Source organism: Chiloscyllium plagiosum, chromosome 28 (assembly GCF_004010195.1).
Source record: "Chiloscyllium plagiosum isolate BGI_BamShark_2017 chromosome 28, ASM401019v2, whole genome shotgun sequence".
NCBI classification, from domain to species: Eukaryota; Metazoa; Chordata; class Chondrichthyes; order Orectolobiformes; family Hemiscylliidae; genus Chiloscyllium; species Chiloscyllium plagiosum.
The window spans coordinates 7,781,148-7,800,610 of NC_057737.1; the positions used below are offsets into that span (position 1 = coordinate 7,781,148).

Here is a 19,463-nt window from a genome sequence, read left to right on the forward strand (position 1 = left end):
CATGGTTGGCATGGATGAGTTGGACCAAAGGGTCTGTTTCTGTGCTGTATGACTCTACAATTCTATAGAATTGGGATGTGATGGTGCCAGTATTGAACTGGCGTGGACAAGGTCACAAGTCACACAACACCAGGTTATAGTCCAAAGGGTTTATTTGAAATCACAAGCTTTCAGAGCCCTGTTCCTTTGTGTGAAGAAGGGGCAGCTTGTGATTTCAAATAAACTGTTGGACTATAAAGTCAAGAAAGGGTGAGCTTCCTGATGGCAAACTGAGGTCACTCCATCAACTTATGAATTGTTCTGAATGGTATCTCGACAGCAATGGGAAGCATTCCAACTCTCAGTGCCCTCTCTGTCATTCCAAGTGAGCCAGGTTGGCTGGTCAATTGTCAACTGTGATCCGGGCATTATGGGCCTACCTGCTGTCGGTAACAGATTACAAGATCGTCACAATAAAGACAACTTGGTACGACACATCCATCAGCTATATTTTATGTTGCAAACTTCAGCAAACCAATGAAATCCTTCTTCTAGAAGAAGGACGGAACATCATGAAATGTTGGAAAGAATAAACTCTATGATTCCCACTTATCTTCATCGCATGATCAGACACTAACTTTGCATGGGCAGAAGGTCCAAGGTTTAATTACACTACAACTAATTCACTGCCTCACACCACAGGTAAAGAATAGCTACGTGAGAGGGGTATCAGAGAGCTCACAGGATTAAGTGCCAGACTGATTCGGTATTGGTTTGGTAATTGTACCCCAACCACTGAGTCTGAAAGGTCAAGTCCTGGTACAGGACCAGACCACATAATCTAGACTACGTCTCAGTGCAGTACTGAGGAAGTGTTGTAAACTGGTTAAGGTACCAGCTGTCAAATGAGACATTAAAGCAAGGTCTGGTCTCTGAGGAGTTCTTCAGAGATCAACATTTGTCCCTCAAATCATCCTATCATTTAACTTGCTTTTGGTGAAACCCCATGTTTTCCGATTTAACAACAATAGTTTATTGGCTGTTGCTGTGTTTGCCCTCCAGGCACGTCTGCAATATACCTCTAAAAGGCATGCTCATGATATTATCACTGTCTCATGATGTGGCCTGGTGGTATTAAAGTCTCAGGCTCCACCTTACTGGGGGTCACTTCGAACATGACATGCTGAGGGAAGTGAGATACCCAACTTGTTTTGCATTAGCCCAGCAACTGAAATGACACTGATGTTACCTATCTACAAATTGTAATATATGGAAATACCAGGAACTGCATTAAATGTCTGCGGAATCTTTCAGTACCATGTCAGTCAGGCCTAATTCTTATATCACGGGAGCTAACGCTAAGTATCACCTCATCAGGTATGAATACTCTGTGGTTTAAAGTCAAGCACTGCATCTATGGCAGACAGTGGAGCCTGATCAGATCAGTTGTGAAGCATTTTGGGACATCCCCAGATGGAGAGAGGCATTACATAAATGTAGTTCATTCTTCGAACTTCACATCAGTTGTTGTCTTGGAGATGGGGGAGACTGTGGAAGGAAACACATAATGGCCTTGCCAGCCAATCACAATTTAATAGCCAAAGTGTTTTTTTTTTTAAACAGTTCAGGGAAATGAAGTAAAGAATAAAATAGCCTGTAAACATAAGATGAATTATCTCTCTATCACTCTCCTTTTTTTATAAAAAATGTGTAATAAGATACTGGCTCCTAGCAGCTTGATGTTATCCTATTAGGTTGAGTCCTATATGTACCATTTTAATGTAGGTTGTAAATGTTAATTGGGTTTTAAATTTCAATTGACTACACTAAATTTTAAATGCTAAAATTATAAATTTTTTATTGATTCACCCGCAGGGACCAGCTGCAAACTACCTTGCAAATGAACAGTCAGCTTATGAGGAATTCTTTAACTCTGTGTCACTTTTCTCACATCCTCTCCTGGAAATGATGCCTCGTAGGGATTCATCACGACACAAAGGAAACAAGCCTTTTGGCCCAGTCGGTCCATCCAGCCCGCCTAGCTGCAAACGGATCCAATCGCCCTGTTCCCGTGTCCCTTCAATCCCTTTTCCTTTCAGTGACAGATCCAAATTCATGATGTGAGCCAGCTTTGTGTCTGCCTTAGTCACTAACTTTGGAAGTAAATTCTGCGCCTCTTAACTCACCATCTAAAACCATCCAAAAAAGATTGAGCTTCAGATCCGCGTCTTGCTTTCTTGTGTAATTGACAGAGTCCAGAACTAGAGGGGCATAGGTTAAGGCTGAGAGGGGAAAGATATAAAAGAGACCTAAGAAGCAACTTTTTCTCGGAGAGGGTGGTACGTGTATGGAATGAGCTGCCAGAGGAAGTGGTGGAGGCTGGTACAATTGCAACATTCAAAAGACATCTGGATGGATATATGAATAGGAAGGGTTTAGAGGGATATGGATTGGGTGCTGACAGGTGGGACTAGATTGGGTTGGGATATCTGGTCGGCATGGATGGGTTGGACCGAAGGGCCTATTTCCATGCTGTATATCTCTATGACTCTGTGACTCTATGACAGACTATCAAAAGACAAGATTGTCCAAGTAAAAATCACCCCTGGATTTAGCTCAGATCCACACATACGAACTCTTTGTGTAGTCCTTGGATATTGAAAAGGAGAGGATTCCCCTCCCACCTCTTTAACCAAGGACATTTGGTTGAACTAAGCAATTACAGTGAAATCAAGGAGCAAAAGAACAGGATCAGTCTATTCACTCCCTCAGGTTTGCTCTGCCATTCAATTACATTGTCTCTGAATCTGCACATCAGCTATCCACTGTGGTTCTGAAGTCCTTCATAAATAGATCCCTTGCCAAAATCAATTCATTGGCAGCATGGTGGCTCAGTGATTAGCCTGCTGCCTCACAATGCCAGGGTTTCATTCCAACATTGGGTGACTGTCCATTTGTACATTTTCCCCGTGTCTGTGTGGGTTTCCTCCAGCTGCTCGCAGTTCCTCCCACAGTCCAAAGATGTGCAGGTTAGGTGGGTTAGTCATGGGAATTGTGGGTAAAAGCAAATTTTGACAGCTTTGACAAAGGGTCAGTTAGACTCAAAACGTCAGCTCTTTTCTCTCCTTACAGATGCTGCTAGACCTGCTGAGATTTTCCAGCATTTTCTCTTTTGATGGGAATTGTGGCATTGTGGGTCTGTGTGGAATATTCTTCAGTGGGTCAGTACAGATGGGCTGAATGGCCTCTTTCTGCACTGTAGGGATTGTATGATGCTAATTTTGAAATTTAGATTAGATTACATACTCACAGTATGGAAACAGGCCCTTCGGCCCAACAAGTTCACACTGACCCGACGAAGCGCAACCCACCCAGACCCATTCCCCTACATTTACCACTTCACCTAACACTACGGGCAATTTAGCGGGGCCAATTCACCTAACCTGCACATTTTTGGATTGTGGGAGGAAATCGGAGCACCCGGAGGAAATCCACATAGACACGGGGAGAATGTGCAAACTCCACACAGACAGTCGCCTGAGGCGGGAATTGAACCCAGATTATTAAGACTGGCGTCAGCAGTGTTTTGCAGGACAATAGTTCAGGATTTTGCATTACACACTTTGTGCTTCCTGACATCACCCCGAGTGAGGATTTTAAGATCCTGCTCGATCTAACTTTAACATTCTCTGTCTTTGACCTGGACTCTCCCACCCTCCCGTCTCTCATCTTTCAGTAATCGTTATGCCAACTGCCTGCATCTCAACTAAACCCAATGCTTGGTTTGGTTCAGGGTGCACCACAGAGATGGTTACAAACTGAAAACTGAAGAGGAATTGACAAAGGGTCAGTTGGACTCGAAACGTCAGCTCTTTTCTCTCCTTACAGATTCTGTCAGACCTGCTGAGATTTTCCAGCATTTTTTCTTTTGGTTTCAGATTCCAGCATCCGCAGTAATTTGCTTTTAACTGAAGAGGAATATTCACATTGGCAGAACGGACAAGAAGTGTGGGGGAAGGGAAAAAGATGCATAACAAACGAAGTGCATTTTCAGAGAAGTGACTACAATTCACTACAAAATGTTCTTGATTAAGGTCATAAAACTCCTTAACTCCTGGCTTGTCATCAGGTCACCTTTATAATATCCCGAACAAGTACTTCAGCTTGACTATCAAAGCCCTTTTAATAACCTACTTACCCCATCCCTCTATTGCCTTTGCCCTTCTGTCTCTTGGTAAGGCAAGCTCATTATTAACAGCAAACGCACGGCACCAACCTTCCAGTATCATTGAGAGATTGTAAGGATAATGAGTGTGAGGATTGGACAGCAAAATAGTTCAAACTGCCTTTTAAAGGTTAGGAATGAGCTGTTATCAGGCTGGATTTTACTGGTATTGTGACTGGAGAGAGTTGGCAATGATAGGGCTTAGCATTTCAAATCTAATGCTAGTGTTAAGTGAAAATCACCACTGGGATTTGTGCTCAAAGTGAGCTAGGGCACATGAAATGCACGACACCTGTCAAAGGCTGGAAGGAGCTTATGTGCATGAATTTGGTCAGTTCCTAGGTGGTTAAAATTAATCAGGATTGGGCATTTCACTCAGAGTCCATGGGGATGACTGGTGTCAAAAACAGAGATGAGGTGGGAAGGGAGTCTTGCAAGCAGAATACTGCAGATGTTGGAAATCTGAAACAAACCGGGAGAATGCTGGAGAAACTCAGCAGGTCTGGCATCACCTGTGGAGAGGCCAAAACGGAGTTAATATTTCAGAATGACTCCTCCTCAGAATTGACTCTGTTCTTAGAGGAATCATACCGGATTCAAACGATTAACTCCATGCCTTTCACAAAGCCAGAACATCCTAAAGTACTTTCCAGCCACGGGAGTACTTTGGGAAGTGTAGTCAGTGTTGTAATAAAGAGAGCACCGTAACCTGTTTGCACATAGTTGGTTACCACAAGGGGAGAAATGGTAATGGCAATATCAGTCTTGGCTGAGTAATGAGTATTGACCCCACATCTCTGGAGTTAACACGTCTGCATTTCTTAAAAATAGTTCCCTTTAGATGTTTTTCCCCCTTAATCCACCTGTTGAGGGATACAGCTTTGGAGTAGGCGGTAAGTTTGAACCCAGGCCTCCTGGCTCAGAGATAGGGATGCTACCACCGTATCACAAGAAGCCTCAAATGGTGCCTTTTAGTTCAGGTCAACCTGAGAGAGTAAAGGGGACTTCACTTGAACTGGAGGAAGGATTCAAAACATGAACTATTTTACCTTCCCCAGCATTCACAGCGCTCTGCTTATGAATTCCAAAATTTACACCATCCTCTTGGGGTTGGGGGGGGGGAACCAAATCATTTCCAAAGTTACCAGAGCAATACAAATGTGCAGAAACACACAGACGCGTAAGTATTAGATCTTCTCAGTGTTTAAGTGGATCATTTCGGGGAAGAGGCAATTGATGGGATTATTTTGCCAGGGACCTGGGTTCTATTTCACCCTCAGGCAGACTTTCTATGTGGAGTTTTGCATGTTCTCCTTGAGTCTGCATGGGTTTCCTCCGGGTGCTTTGGATTCCCCCCATAGTCTAAAAGATGTGGATTGGCCATATTAAATTGTCCATAGTGTTCAGGGATGTGCAAACTAGGTGGGTTGGCCATGGAAAATGCAAGGTTATCAGGATAGAGTTGGCGAGGAGTGGGTGGAGGTGGGGGGTGCTGGGAAGCGAGTGTGGGTGGAATGCTTTCTGGATGGTCCATGTGGCCTCAATGGAGCACAGTACATATTCTGTGATTCAATGATTTTAGGAAGAGTACACTTCAAATGCAATGGTTAATGCTGCCAATCTACCTGTTGGTCATCTCCTTGAGCCAGTTGTCAACCATTTCCCAGCTGAGTTCTCTCTCAATGTGCCTCAGGCCGAAGGTTTTATATGGAACTACAAGCAGCATGCTGGCGTTGGCACTGTATGGCAGGCTGATAACGTCACACTCATGGGTATGATCCGTGGTGGCCTGCATGGTCGCTCTGACGTACATCATTGGCACCTTCACCACTGTCGCCTTGCCAGTGTGGAACTGGAGCATGGCGGTTTTGCTTTTAATAAATTTATGCTCCCACGAGCCTGCAAATAGAAGGGATTTGCAAAGTAATAACAAAGTCTTGTACCAATGCACTGTGAGCTGAGATTGATGACAGTGACAAGGATGATAACACTCTGGAAAATGATTGCATTAGTTACTGCAATGATCCAAATAATAGTAGAGACGTCTCCCAGTGCATTCATTTTTTAACCAAACAACAGGAGGTCACAAGCATTTGTGATACAAAACCTACTCCAGAATATTTACATTTTCAGAATCTTTCCTGACTACTTAGAACAACCTCCGTGGTGATTTTGCTTAGAATTTTAAAGAAGGACTCTGGACAAAGAGCAGTGGCAAGACAAGGTGTTCTTGTGCTGAAGTGGCAGTGTCCCTACCTCAGAGGCAGCAGGCTCAAGTCCCACCTGCTCTGAAGGTGTGTCACAACATCTCTGACCATGCTGATTTAAAGAATCTGTGGTTAGTGCTTGCCAAGACTGGCAAATTGGCTGCAACAGAAGAATGGAACTAATTGGTGTCTTTACCACAGACTAGACATGCATATAATGGGCTGAAGGGTCTCATTCTGTGGTACATGCCAATGTTTCCTGCAAGGAGGAAGTGAGGCCTGCAGTTCCTACAATGTCTGCAGATCCAGTCTTTAGGCGAAAGTGAGGACTGCAGATGCTGGAGATTAGAGTCAAGATTAGAGTGGTGCTGGAAAAGCACAGCAGATCAGGCAGCATCCGAGGAGCAGGAAAATCAATGTTTCGGGCATGAGCCCTTCATCAGGAATGAGGCTGGAGAGATAAATGGGCAGGGGTGGGGCTGGGGAGAAGGTAGCTGGGAGTGCACTAGATGGATGGAGGATGGGGTAAAAGCGATAGATCAGAGAGGCGGGTGGAGTGGATATTTGGGAAGGAAGATTGACAGGTGGGACAGGTCATGAGGATGGTGCTGAGCTGGAAGTTTGGAACTGGGGTAAGGTGGGGGGAGGGGAAATGAGGAAATTGGTGAAGTCCATATGGATGCCCTGGGGTTGAAGGGTTCCGATCTTTGCCAAGCCTCAAGCACTTTTTAGACATTTTTGAATCCACCTGTTCTGAGATATTACACACCTCTGGAGCAGGTGGAACTTGAGGCCACACTCATGCACTTTACTGGGGCAGTGTGTCTGAGTTAGTGGCTTTGCCTTTAACAACATAGAGTCATCGACCATTATGAAGTGCTTTGCAAGGTTAGTAATGGCACACATCAACACCAGCCTCCCAGACTGCCATGATCCACTACAATTTGCTAATCATTGCAACAGGGCCATGGCAGAGACCATCTCCCTGGCCCTTCACTCATTCCTGGAACATCTATATAACAAAGCAAATTTCACTCGAGGCTTTATCGAGGGTGCAGAGGAGGTTCACGAGATTGATTCCGAAGTTGAGAGGATTAGTTTATGAAGAGAGATTGAGTGAACTGGGACTATGCTCATTGGATTAGAAGAATACAGGGGGGATCTTATAGAAACAGATAAAATTATGAAGGGAATCGATAAGATCGAAGCAGAGAGGTTGGTTCCACTGGCGGGTGAAACTAGACCTAGGGGGCAGAGCCTCAAAATAAGGAGGAGCAGGTTTAGGACTGAGTTGAGGAGGAACTTCTTCACCCAGACGGTTGTGAATCTGTGGAATTCCCTGCCCAGTGAACCAGTTGATGCTACCTCACTAAATGTTTTTAATGCAAAAGGTCGATTGATATTTGAACAGTAAAGGAATTAAGGGTTAAGGTGGGTGGGTGGTAAGTGGAGCTGAGTCTGTGAAAAGATCAGCCATTATCTTATTGAATGGCAGAACAGGCTCAAGGGGCCAAATGGCCTCCTCCTGCTCCTAGTTCCTATGTTCTCATCTGGACTGATACTCCATTGCAGTGCTGACGGAGTGCAGCACTGTCAGAGATGCTGTCATTCAGATGCGAAAATAAGAAATAGGCCATTTGGCCCCTCAAGCCTGCTCTGCCATTCAACAAACTGGTGGCTTATCCGATTATGGCCTTATTTCCAATTTCCTGTTGCTCCCCCTCCAGGTGACGTTTGACTCCATTATCAATCAGGAGTCAACTCGGAATAATTACATGCAATGATCCAACCAACAGTGATCTTTGTGGGGGAGAATTTGGAAGATTGAGTCATGGTGTCATCCAGCACAGGAACAAGTCGAACAAGTCCATGCCAATCATAATCTCAAACTAAACCAGTCCCACCTGCCTACGCTTGGCCCATATCCTTCCAAACCTTTCCTATTCATGTACTTATCTAAGTGTCTTTCAAACATTGTAATTGTACCTGCACCTACAATTTCCTCTGGAAGATCATTCCACACACAAACCACTCTGTGTAAAAAAATTGCCCCCATGTCTTTTTTAAATCTTTAAATTTTTCTCCTCTCACTTTAAAAACATGCCCTTATGACAGAAGAATTTTCCGCTTGCTTGAAGGAGTTACTGATGTCTTATCTACTTTTAGAATATTATTTAATCTATCTGCAAATGTCCCATCATAAATTTTAAGAAATCTAAATTTAAGGTTTTTTTAGTGTAAACCAAGGCTTGTTTGTTCTCAGAGGTGAACATAGTAGAATCCATTGCGTTCCTTTAAAAAAAAACAAAATTATCTAGTCATCGTTACATTTTCTGTTAATGGGATCTTGCTGCCTACAAATTGCATATTGTGTTTCCACCATTACCACAGCAGCGAGACTTCAAACACTGCGTCACAGGCCAGAAATGCTTTGGGACCTCCTCTGGTCTTGCATTTTCCTTGGTCAGCCAACTGAATCATTAATGAAGGAGACTAAAAACACACTCATTTTAACAAGAAATTGTTCCAGAAATATTCTGCGGTTCCTGGCATACAAACATTTCTTTGCTGCAAATCGGCGTGATTAATGTGCAGAGAGTTGTTTCTTCAAATGTTTACATAATGGGCAGTGAGGGTGGGGTTTTGTTTTGAAAGTTGCTAACAAATATTGGAGGAGTTTTGGAGAGGGGGTCAACGGAAGAATTGCCAGAATTGTAAGAGGGAAGAGGAGCTCCAATTATGTGAGAAGCTGTGACTGTTCTAGGACCTGAAGATTGAGTAGAGGTGTTCAAGCTTGTGCAAATAAGGAGAAATATTTCCAGTGGGGGGAGAGTTTGTAACCAGGGGATACAGATTTGAAAATAATTGGCAAAAAGAATCAGATTAACAATGACTTGTTAATGCTCTGGAATGCGCTGCTTGAAAGGGCACTGGAAGCAGATTCAGTAGTAATTGGCAAAGGGAATTTGATGCATACTTCAAAAGATAAGAATTACTGGGTTATGGGAGAAGGAGACTAATTAGACAAAGAGCTAGCATAGATAAATGGGCCTAATGGCCTTGTTCCCTGCTGTTACATTCCATGAGTCGAGGAGGGTCTGAAAGTGCATAAATGTTTTGAAAAGGTTTTCTTGGAGTAAAGGGCAAATTGAACCTATCGCTAGTTTATATCCAATTAAAGCAGGGGCCACTGTACTGGGATACGTGCTTTAAAGGAATTTGCCAACCAAGCTTTCAACAAAATTCATTGCTCGCAGAGTGCACTCTGCAGGCTGTTTCCTGACCCCTACCTTGCTGATTTTAAATCTCTTCTTGCTTTAAAACATTCATGCCTAGAAATTACTCTGTGAGATTATTAATGCTTAAGGTGATCCCAGGCAATCCTACTATTCTTTCAGAGGCTGAAGCTTCTGTTAAAACAAGCGAGGGAACTGCATATGAATGTGTTTTACTTGTGGCAGCTAATATTCACACAGCACAACTTCAAGGGGTCGGAATTCAAGCAACCCGCATCCCTCTATGTGGGAAGTTGAATCATCTGATCTGTCAAAGCATCTCCTCTGGGGCTGTGCTTTAGATGCGTTACAAATACCTATTCTCCACTAAGTGTTTGTTCGAAGGTGAAATGCTACAGTCCTTGATGCTAATATTTGCATGAGCAAACAAAACTATTGCAGACCTTAATATCAAGAAGGAAATGAAAATGATATTCCTGTATCAAGTCATCATCTGAGGTAGCCTGTAAATGTAAGGGGCTGAGGTTTGATCCCTGGTCTGTTCTGAGCTAACCATTCAGAATGGGAATCAGAATCGTACTGGGGCAAGAGAAATAAAATAAGGATTCGGATTCCTTCTCTTTCTGGCATTTAGATGGTATCTGCTGGGGGAGTACAATATAACAAATGTTCATGCAAGCATAGATATTTGCAAAACCCGCATTTGAACCGACAGAGTCATAGACAAGTGTGCTACCAATGGAGGACTACAAAATACACACTGTGTTACTAGAGCTACTGCAGCTTACTGAACTGTGCCTTCTGAAGAGGGAGCTTCTTTTAAGAAAGAATCATGGAATCTCTACAGTGTAGAAGCAGGCCATTCAGCCCATCAAGTCCCCACCGACCTTCTGAAGAGCATCCCATCCAGACCCACCCCATTACCCTGTATCCCTGTAACCCTGTATTCCCTATGGCTAATCCACCGAGCCTGCACATCCCTGGATACTTATGGGCAATTTAGTGTGGCCAATCCACCTAACCTGCAAGACTAGTATTTACGTAGTCTACTACAATTACTGAACGCACTGTCTGCAATAGCCGCAGACTCGCCAACTTTAAGGGCATTTAAATGGTCATTGGATAGACATATGGATGAAAATGGAATAGTGTAGGTTGATGGGCTTCAGATTGGTTCCACAGGTCGGAGCTACATGAGGGTCGAAGGGCCTGTACTGCACTGTAATGTTCTATGTTCTATTTTTACAATGTCTGCATTCAAAAATATGTTATGGCTAATAAATCAGTTCAGGAGTGTTTCTAACTGTTGTGATGTAGGAAACACAGTGGGTAACATGTACACAACAAGATCCCACAGGGAGGGACTTGATAAAGAGCAGATATACAGTTTTTACTGAACGGGTAAATACTAAGTCAGGCTGGCTAATTGCCTTACCCTTTTTCACTGCAGTGCTATGGGATACAGCAGGCAGGAGCTAATGCCTGTGCCTCTGACAGGGCAACGTTTCCTCAGTACAGCACTCACTTCACCTCCAACCTGCAGCCTGCGAGACAGTAAGTTAATATACAAATCAGTGAACCCTGTATGGACCCTGCCAAGGAGTGATAGAGTCATAGAGATGTACAGCATGGAAACAGACCCTTCGGTCCAACCCGTCCATGCCGACCAGATATCCAAACCCAATCTAGTTCCACCTGCCAGCACCCGGCCCATATCCCTCCAAACCCTTCCTATTCATATACCCATCCAAATGCCTCTTAAATGTTGCTATTGTACCAGCCTCCACCACTTCCTCTGGCAGCTCATTCGATATACAATTCAAACTTTCCAAGCTTTTCTAAATATTTCCCTTCCCTGTAATTCATGGACGGAGTCCCGGAGCGAGGAACAGAGTGAGTCCCGGAGCGAGGAATAGAGAGAATCCCGGAGCGGGGAGCAGAGTCAGAACCGGAGCGGGGAACAGAGAGAGACCCGGAGCGGGGTACAGAGGAGTCCCAGAGCGGGGAGCAGAGTCAGTCCCGGAGCGGAGAACAGAGAGAGTCCCGGAGGGGGGAGCAGAGAGAGTCCAGGAACGAGGAACAGAGTGAGTCCAGGAGCGGGGAACAGAGAGAGTCCCGGAGGGGGGAACAGAGAGAGTCCCAGAGCGGGGAACAGAGTGAGTCCAGGAGCGGGGAACAGAGAGAGTCCCGGAGCAGGGAACAGAGAGAGTCCCAGAGCAGGGAACAGAGAGAGTCCCGGAGCGGAGAGCAGAGAGAGTCCCAGAGCAGGGAACAGAGAGAGTCCCGGAACGGGGAACAGAGTGAGTCCCGGAACGGGGAACAGAGTGAATCCCAGAGCGGGGAACAGTGGAATCCCGGAGCGGGGAGCAGAGTCAGTCCAGGAGCGGGGATCAGAGTCAGTCCCGGAGATTGGAAAAGAGGAGTCCCGCGGTGGGGAACTGAATCAGTCCCGGAGCGGGGAGCAGAGTCAGTCCCGGAGCAGGGAGCAGAGAGAGTCCTGGAGCAGGGAGCACAGCGAGTCCTGGAGGGGAGAGCAGAGCGAGATCTGGAGCGGGGAGCAGAGTTAGTCCCGGAGCGTGGAGCAGAGAGAGTCCTGGAGCGGGGAAAAGAGGATTCCGTAAGCGGGGAACAGAGTCAGTCCTGGAGTGGGAAACAGAGTGAGTCCCTGAGCAGGGAGCAGAGCGAGTCCCAGAGGGGGGAGCAGAGTTAGTCCCGGAGCGTGGAGCAGAGTCAGTCCCGGAACGGGGAGCAGAGAGAGTCCCGGAGCACGGAACAGACTGAGTCCTGGAGCGGGGGGCACAGTCAGTCCCGGAGCGGGAAGCAGAGAGAGTCCTGGAGCAGGGAGCAGAGTCAGCCCCGGAGCGGGGAAAAGAGGGGTCCCGGAGCGGGGAACAGAGTCAGTCCTGCAGCAGGGAGCAGAGAAAGTCCCGGAGCGGGAAATAGAGAGAGTCCCGGAGCGGGGAACAGAGTGAGTCCTGGAGCGGGGAACAGAGAGAGTCCTGGAGCGGGGAACAGAGTGAGTCCTGGAGCGGGGAGTAGAGAGAGTCCCGGAGCGGGGAACAGAGTGAGTCCTGGAGCGGGGAACAGAGTGAGTCCTGGAGCGGGGAGTAGAGAGAGTCCCGGAGTGGGGAACAGAGTGAGTCCTGGAGCGGGGAACAGAGTGAGTCCTGGAGCGGGGAGTAGAGAGAGTCCCGGAGCGGGGAGCAGAGAGTGTCCCGGAGCAGGGAACAGAGAGAGTCCCAGAGCAAGGAACAGAGAGAGTCCCGGAGCGAGGAACAGAGAGAGTCCCGGAGCGAGGAGCAGAGAGTGTCCCGGAGCGGGAGCAGAGAGTGTCCCGGAGCAGGGAACAGAGAGAGTCCCGGAGCGGGGAGCAGAGAGTGTCCCGGAGCAGGGAACAGAGAGAGTCCCGGAGTGGGGAACAGAGAGAGCCCCGGAGTGGGTAGCAGAGAGAGACCCGGAGTGGGGAACACAGTCAGTCGTGGAGCGGGGAACAGAGTCAGTCCCGTAGTGGGGAGTAGAGAGAGTCCTGGAGCGGGGAACAGAGAGAGTCCTGGAGCGGGGAACAGAGTCAGTCCCGGAGCGGAGAACAGAGAGAGTCCTGGAGCGGGGAACAGAGTCAGTCCCGGAGCGGAGAACAGAGAGAGACCCGGAGCGGGGAACACAGTCAGTCGTGGAGCGGGGAACAGAGTCAGTCCCGGAGTGGGGAGCAGAGAGAGTCCCGGAGCGGGAAGCAGAGAGAGTCCCGGAGCGGGGAGCAGAGAGAGTCCCGGAGTGGGGAGCAGAGAGAGACCCGGAGCGGGGAACAGAGTCAGTCTCGAAGCGGGGAGCAGAGAGAGTCCCGGAGCGGGGAACAGAGAGAGTCCCGGAGTGGGGAGCAGAGAGAGTCCTGGAGCAGGGAAGAGAGCGAGTTCCGGAGCGGGGAGCAGAGAGTGTCCCGGAGCGGGGAGCAGAGAGAGTCCCGGAGCAGGGTGCATAGCGAGTCCCGGAGCGGGGAGCAGAGAGAGTCCCGGAGCGGGGAGCAGAGAGTGTCCCGGAGCGGGGAGCAGAGAGAGTCGCGGAGCGGGGAACAGAGAGAGTCCCGGAGCGGGGAACAGAGAGAGTCCTGGAGTGGGGAGCAGAGAGAGTCCCGGAGCGGGGAACAGAGAGAGTCCCGGAGCGGGGAGCAGAGAGAGTCGCGGAATGGGGAGCAGAGAGAGTCGCGGAATGGGGAACAGAGAGAGTCCCGGAGCGGGGAACAGAGAGAAACCTGGAATGGGGAACAGAGAGAGTCCCGGAGAGCGGGGAGCAGAGAGAGTCCCAGAGCGAGGAGCAGAGAGAGTCCCGGAGTGGGGAAAAGAGGTGTCCCGGAGCGAGGAGCAGAGAGTGTCCCGGAGCGGGGAGCAGAGCGAGTCCCGGAGCGGGGAGCAGAGAGAGTCCCAGAGCGAGGAGCAGAGAGAGTCCCGGAGTGGGGAAAAGAGGTGTCCCGGAGCGAGGAGCAGAGAGTGTCCCGGAGCGGGGAGCAGAGCGAGTCCCGGAGCGGGGAGCAGAGAGAGTCCCAGAGCGAGGAGCAGAGAGAGTCCCGGAGTGGGGAAAAGAGGTGTCCCGGAGCGAGGAGCAGAGAGTGTCCCGGAGCGGGGAGCAGAGCGAGTCCCGGAGCGGGGAGCAGAGAGAGTCCCAGAGCGAGGAGCAGAGAGAGTCCCGGAGTGGGGAAAAGAGGTGTCCCGGAGCGAGGAGCAGAGAGTGTCCCGGAGCGGGGAGCAGAGCGAGTCCCGGAGCGGGGAGCAGAGAGAGTCCCAGAGCGAGGAGCAGAGAGAGTCCCGGAGTGGGGAAAAGAGGTGTCCCGGAGCGAGGAGCAGAGAGTGTCCCGGAGCGGGGAGCAGAGCGAGTCCCGGAGCGGGGAGCAGAGAGAGTCCCAGAGCGAGGAGCAGAGAGAGTCCCGGAGTGGGGAAAAGAGGTGTCCCGGAGCGAGGAGCAGAGAGTGTCCCGGAGCGGGGAGCAGAGCGAGTCCCGGAGCGGGGAGCAGAGAGAGTCCCAGAGCGAGGAGCAGAGAGAGTCCCGGAGTGGGGAAAAGAGGTGTCCCGGAGCGAGGAGCAGAGAGTGTCCCGGAGCGGGGAGCAGAGCGAGTCCCGGAGCGGGGAGCAGAGAGAGTCCCAGAGCGAGGAGCAGAGAGAGTCCCGGAGTGGGGAAAAGAGGTGTCCCGGAGCGAGGAGCAGAGAGTGTCCCGGAGCGGGAAACAGAGAGAGTCCCGGAGCGGAGAGCAGAGAGACAGCCGGAGCGGGAAACAGAGAGAGTCCCGGAGCGGAGAGCAGAGAGACAGCCGGAGCGGGAAACAGAGAGAGTCCAGGAGCAGGGAGCAGAGCCAGCCCCGGAGCGGGGAAAAGAGGGGTCCCGGAGCGGGGAACAGAGTCAGTCCTAGAGCAGGGAGCAGAGAAAGTCCCGGAGCGGGGAACAGAGAGAGCCCCGGAGAGGGGAACAAAGAGAGTTGCGGAGCGGGAAACAGAGAGAGTCCTGGAGCAGGGAGCAGAGAGAGTCCCGGATCGGGTAACAGAGAGAATCCCGGAGCGGGGAACACAGACAGTCCAGGAGCCGGGAACAGAGAGAGTCCCAGAGCGGGGAACAGAGAGAGTCCCAGAGCGGGGTGCACAGTCAGTCCCGGAGCGGAGAGCAGAGAGAGTCCCGGAGCGGGGAGCAGAGAGAGTCCCGGAATGGGGAGCAGAATGAGTCCCGGAGTGGAGAGCAGACAGAATCCCGGAGTGGGGAGCAGAGCGAGTCCCGGAGCGGGGAGCAGAGAGAGTGCCGGAATGGGGAGCAGAGTGTGTACCGGAGGAGGGAGCAGAGAGAGAAGGCGGGGAAATGAGTGAGTCCTGGACCGGGGAGCAGAGTCAGTCCCGGAGCGTGGAGCAGAGTCAGTCCCGGAACCTGGAGCAGAGAGAGTCCCGGAGCACGGAACAGACTGAGTCCTGGAGCGGGGTGCACAGTCAGTCCCGGAGCGGGGAGCAGAGAGAGTCCCAGAGCGAGGAGCAGAGAGAGTCCCGGAGTGGGGAAAAGAGGTGTCCCGGAGCGAGGAGCAGAGAGTGTCCCGGAGCGGGGAGCAGAGAGAGTCCCGGAGCGGGGAAAAGAGGTGTCCCGGAGCGGGGAACAGAGTCAGTCCTGGGGGGAGGGGGAACAGAGAGACCCCTGGAGCAGGGAGCAGGGAGAGTCCTGGAGCAGAGAGGAGAGAGAGTCCCGGAGCGGGGAGCAGAGAGAATCCTGGAGCGGGGAGCAGAGAGAATCCTGGAGCGGGGAGCAGAGAGAGCCGGAGCAGGGAGCAGAGTGAGTCCCGGAGTGGGGAGCAGAGTGAGTCCCGGAATGGGGAGCAGAGTGAGTCCCGGAGTGGGGAGCAGAGTGAGTCCCGGAGCGGGGAGCAGAGTGAGTCCTGGAGCGGGGAGCAGAGTCAGTCCCGGAGCGGGGAGCAGAGAGAGTCCCGGAGCGGGGAACAGAGAGAGTCCCGGAGCGGGGAGCACAGTCAGTCCAGGAGCGGGGAGCAGAGAGTGTCCCAGAGCGAGGAGCAGCGAGAGTCCTGGAGCAGGGAGCAGAGCAAGTCCCGGAGCTGGGAGCAGAGAGATTCCCGGAGCGGGAAACAGAGAGAGTCCCGGACCAGGGAGCAGAGCCAGCCCCGGAGCGAGGAACAGAGTCAGTCCCGGAGCGGGGAACAGAGAGAGTCCTGGAGCAGGGAGCAGAGTGAGTTCCGGTGCGGGGAGCAGAGAGATCCCCGGAGCGGGTAACAGAGTCAGTCCCGGAGCGGGGAACAGTGAGTCCTGGAGCGGAGAGCAGAGAGAGTCCTGGAGCGAGGAGCAGAGAGAGTCCTGGAGCAGGGAGCAGAGCGAGTCCCGGAGCGAGGAACACGGTCAGTCCCGGAGCGGGAAGCAGAGAGAGTCCTGGAGCGAGGAGCAGAGAGAGTCCTGGAGCAGGGAGCAGAGCGAGTCCCGGAGCGGGGAGCAGAGAGAGTCCTGGAGCGGGGAGCAGAGAGAATCCTGGAGCGGGGAGCAGAGTCAGTCCCGGAGCGGGGAGCAGAGAGAGTCCTGGAGCGGGGAAAAGAGGATTCCGTAAGCGGGGAACAGAGTCAGTCCTGGAGTGGGAAACAAAGTGAGTCCTGGAGCAGGGAGCAGAGAGAGTCCTGGAGCAGGGAGCAGAGTCATTCCCGGAGCGGGGAGCAGAGAGAGTCCTGGAGCAGGGAGCAGAGCGAGTCCCGGAGGGGGGAGCAGAGTTAGTCCCGGAGCGGGGTGCACAGTCAGTCCCGGAGCGGGAAGCAGAGAGAGTCCCGGAGCGGGGAACAGAGAGAGTCCCAGAGCGGGGAGCAGAGAGAGTCCCGGAGCTGGGAAACAGAGAGAGTCCCGGAGCGGGGAACAGAGAGAGTCCCAGAGCGGGGAGCAGAGAGAGTCCCGGAGCGGGAAGCAGAGAGAGTCCCGGAGCGGGGAATAGAGAGAGTCCCAGAGCGGGGAACAGAGAGAGTCCCGGAGCGGGAAGCAGAGAGAGTCCCGGAGCGGGAAGCAGAGAGAGTCCCAGAGCGGGGAATAGAGAGTCCCGGAGCGGGGAATAGAGAGAGTCCCGGAGTGGGAAACAGAGTCAGTCCCGGAGTGGGGAACAGAGAGAGTCCCGGAGTGGGGAACAGAGAGAGTCCCGGAGCGGGGAGCAGAGAGAGTCCCGGAGAGGGGAACAGAGAGAGTCCCAGAGCGGGGAACAGAGAGTGTCCCAGAGCGGGGAGCAGAGTTAGTCCCGGAGCGTGGAGCAGAGTCAGTCCCGGAACCTGGAGCAGAGAGAGTCCCGGAGCACAGAACAGACTGAGTCCTGGAGCGGGGTGCACAGTCAGTCCCGGAGCGGGGAGCAGAGAGTGTCCCAGAGCGAGGAGCAGAGAGAGTCCCGGAGTGGGGAAAAGAGGTGTCCCGGAGTGGGGAACAGAGTCAGTCCCGGGGGGAGGGGGAACAGAGAGACTCCTGGAGCAGGGAGCAGGGTGAGTCCTGGACCAGAGAGGAGAGAGAGTCCCGGAGCGGGGAGCAGAGAGAGTCTGGGAGCGGGGAGCAGAGAGAGTCCCGGAGCGTGGAAAAGAGGATTCCGTAAGCGGGGAACAGAGTCTGTCCTGGAGTGGGAAACAGAGTGAGTCCCGGAGCAGGGAGCAGAGAGAGTCCCGGAGCGGGGAGCAGAGAGAGTCCTGGAGCGGGGAGCAGAGAGAGTCCGGGAGGGGGGAGCAGAGTCAGTCCCGGAACGGGGAGCAGAGAGAGTCCTGGAGCAGGGAGCAGAGAGAGTCCTGGAGCGGGGAGCAGAGAGAGTCCGGGAGGGGGGAGCAGAGTCAGTCCCGGAGCGGGGAGCAGAGAGAGTCCCGGAGCGGGGTGCACAGTCAGTCCAGGAGCGGGGAGCAGAGTGAGTCCTGGAGCGGGGAACAGAGAGAGTCCCGGAGCGGGAAACAGAGAGAGTCCCGGAGCGGAGAGCAGAGAGAGAGCCGGAGCGGGGAGAAGAGGATTCCGTAAGCGGGGAACAGAGTCAGTCCTGGAGTGGGAAACAGACTGAGTCCTGGAGCGGGGAGCAGAGAGAGTCCTGGAGCGGGGAGCAGATCGAGTCCCGGAGGGGGGAGCAGAGTTAGTCCCGGAGCGTGGAGCAGAGTCAGTCCCGGAACCTGGAGCAGAGAGAGTCCCGGAGCACGGAATAGACTGAGTCCTGGAGCGGGGAACAGAGTCAGTCCCGGAGCGAGGAGCAGAGAGTGTCCCGGAGCGGGGAACAGAGTCAGTCCCGGAGCACGGAACAGACTGAGTCCTGGAGCGGGGTGCACAGTCAGTCCCGGAGCGGGGAGCAGAGAGTGTCCCGGAGCGAGGAGCAGAGAGTGTCCTGGAGCAGGGAGCAGAGCCAGCCCCAGAATGGGGAACAGAGTCAGTCCCGGGGGGAGGGGGAACAGAGAGACTCCTGGAGCAGGGAGCAGGGAGAGTCCTGGAGCAGAGAGGAGAGAGAGTCCCGGAGCGGGGAGCAGAGAGAGTCCCGGAGCGGGGAGCAGAGTGAGTCCCGGAGCGAGGAGCAGAGAGAGTCCCGGAGCGGGGAGCAGAGAGAGTCCAGGAGCGGGGAATAGTGAGAGTCCTGGAGCGGGGAACAGAGAGAGTCCCAGAGCGGGGAACAGAGAGAGTCCCGGAGCGGGGAGCAGAGAGAGTCCTGGAGCAGGAAGCAGAGAAAGTCCCGGAGCGGGGAACAGTGAATCCTGGAGCGGGGAGCAGAGAAAGTCCCGGAGCGAGGAACAGAGAGAGTCCTGGAGCGGAGAACAGAGAGAGTCCTGGAGCGGAGAACAGAGAGAGTCCTGGAGCAGGAAACAGAGAGAGACCCAGAACGGGGAGCAGAGAGAGTCCCGGAGCGTGGTACAGAGGAGTCCCGGATCGGGGAACAGAGAGAATCCCAGAGCGGGGAACACAGACAGTCCAGAAGCCGGGAACAGAGAGAGTCCGGAGCGGGGAACAGAGAGAGACCCGGAGTGGGGTACAGAGGAGTCCAGGAGCGGGGAGCAGAGAGAGTTCCGGAGCGGGGAACGGAGTCAGTCCCGGAGCGGGCAACAAGGTGAGTACCGGAGCAGAGAACAGAGTGTGTCCGGGGTGGGGAACAGAGAGAGTCCCGGAGCGGGGAACAGAGAGAGTCCTGGAGCGGGGAGTAGAGAGAGTCCCGGAGCGGGGAACAGAGTGAGTCCTGGAGCGGGGAACAGAGAGAGTCCTGGAGCGGGGAGTAGAGAGAGTCCCGGAGCGGGGAGCAGAGTGAGTCCTGGGGCGGGGACAGAGAGAGGTCCTGGAGCAGGGAGCAGAGTGAGTCCTGGAGCAGGGAGCAGAGTGA

The 19,463-nt window shown here is 52.3% G+C and overlaps 1 protein-coding gene across 2 annotated transcripts in view; it reads right to left on the bottom strand.

Annotated features, from left to right (window-relative positions):
• The window catches only part of LOC122563923 (heparin cofactor 2-like), a 39,912-nt gene that overhangs the window by 15,178 nt on the left and 5,271 nt on the right, over nucleotides 1–19,463 (bottom strand). For both annotated transcript variants that reach the window (XM_043718173.1, XM_043718172.1), the window contains exon 2: nucleotides 5,830–6,103. In XM_043718173.1, coding sequence (XP_043574108.1) covers nucleotides 5,830–6,103 — 274 coding nt within the window. The remainder of the gene's footprint in view (nucleotides 1–5,829; nucleotides 6,104–19,463) is intronic.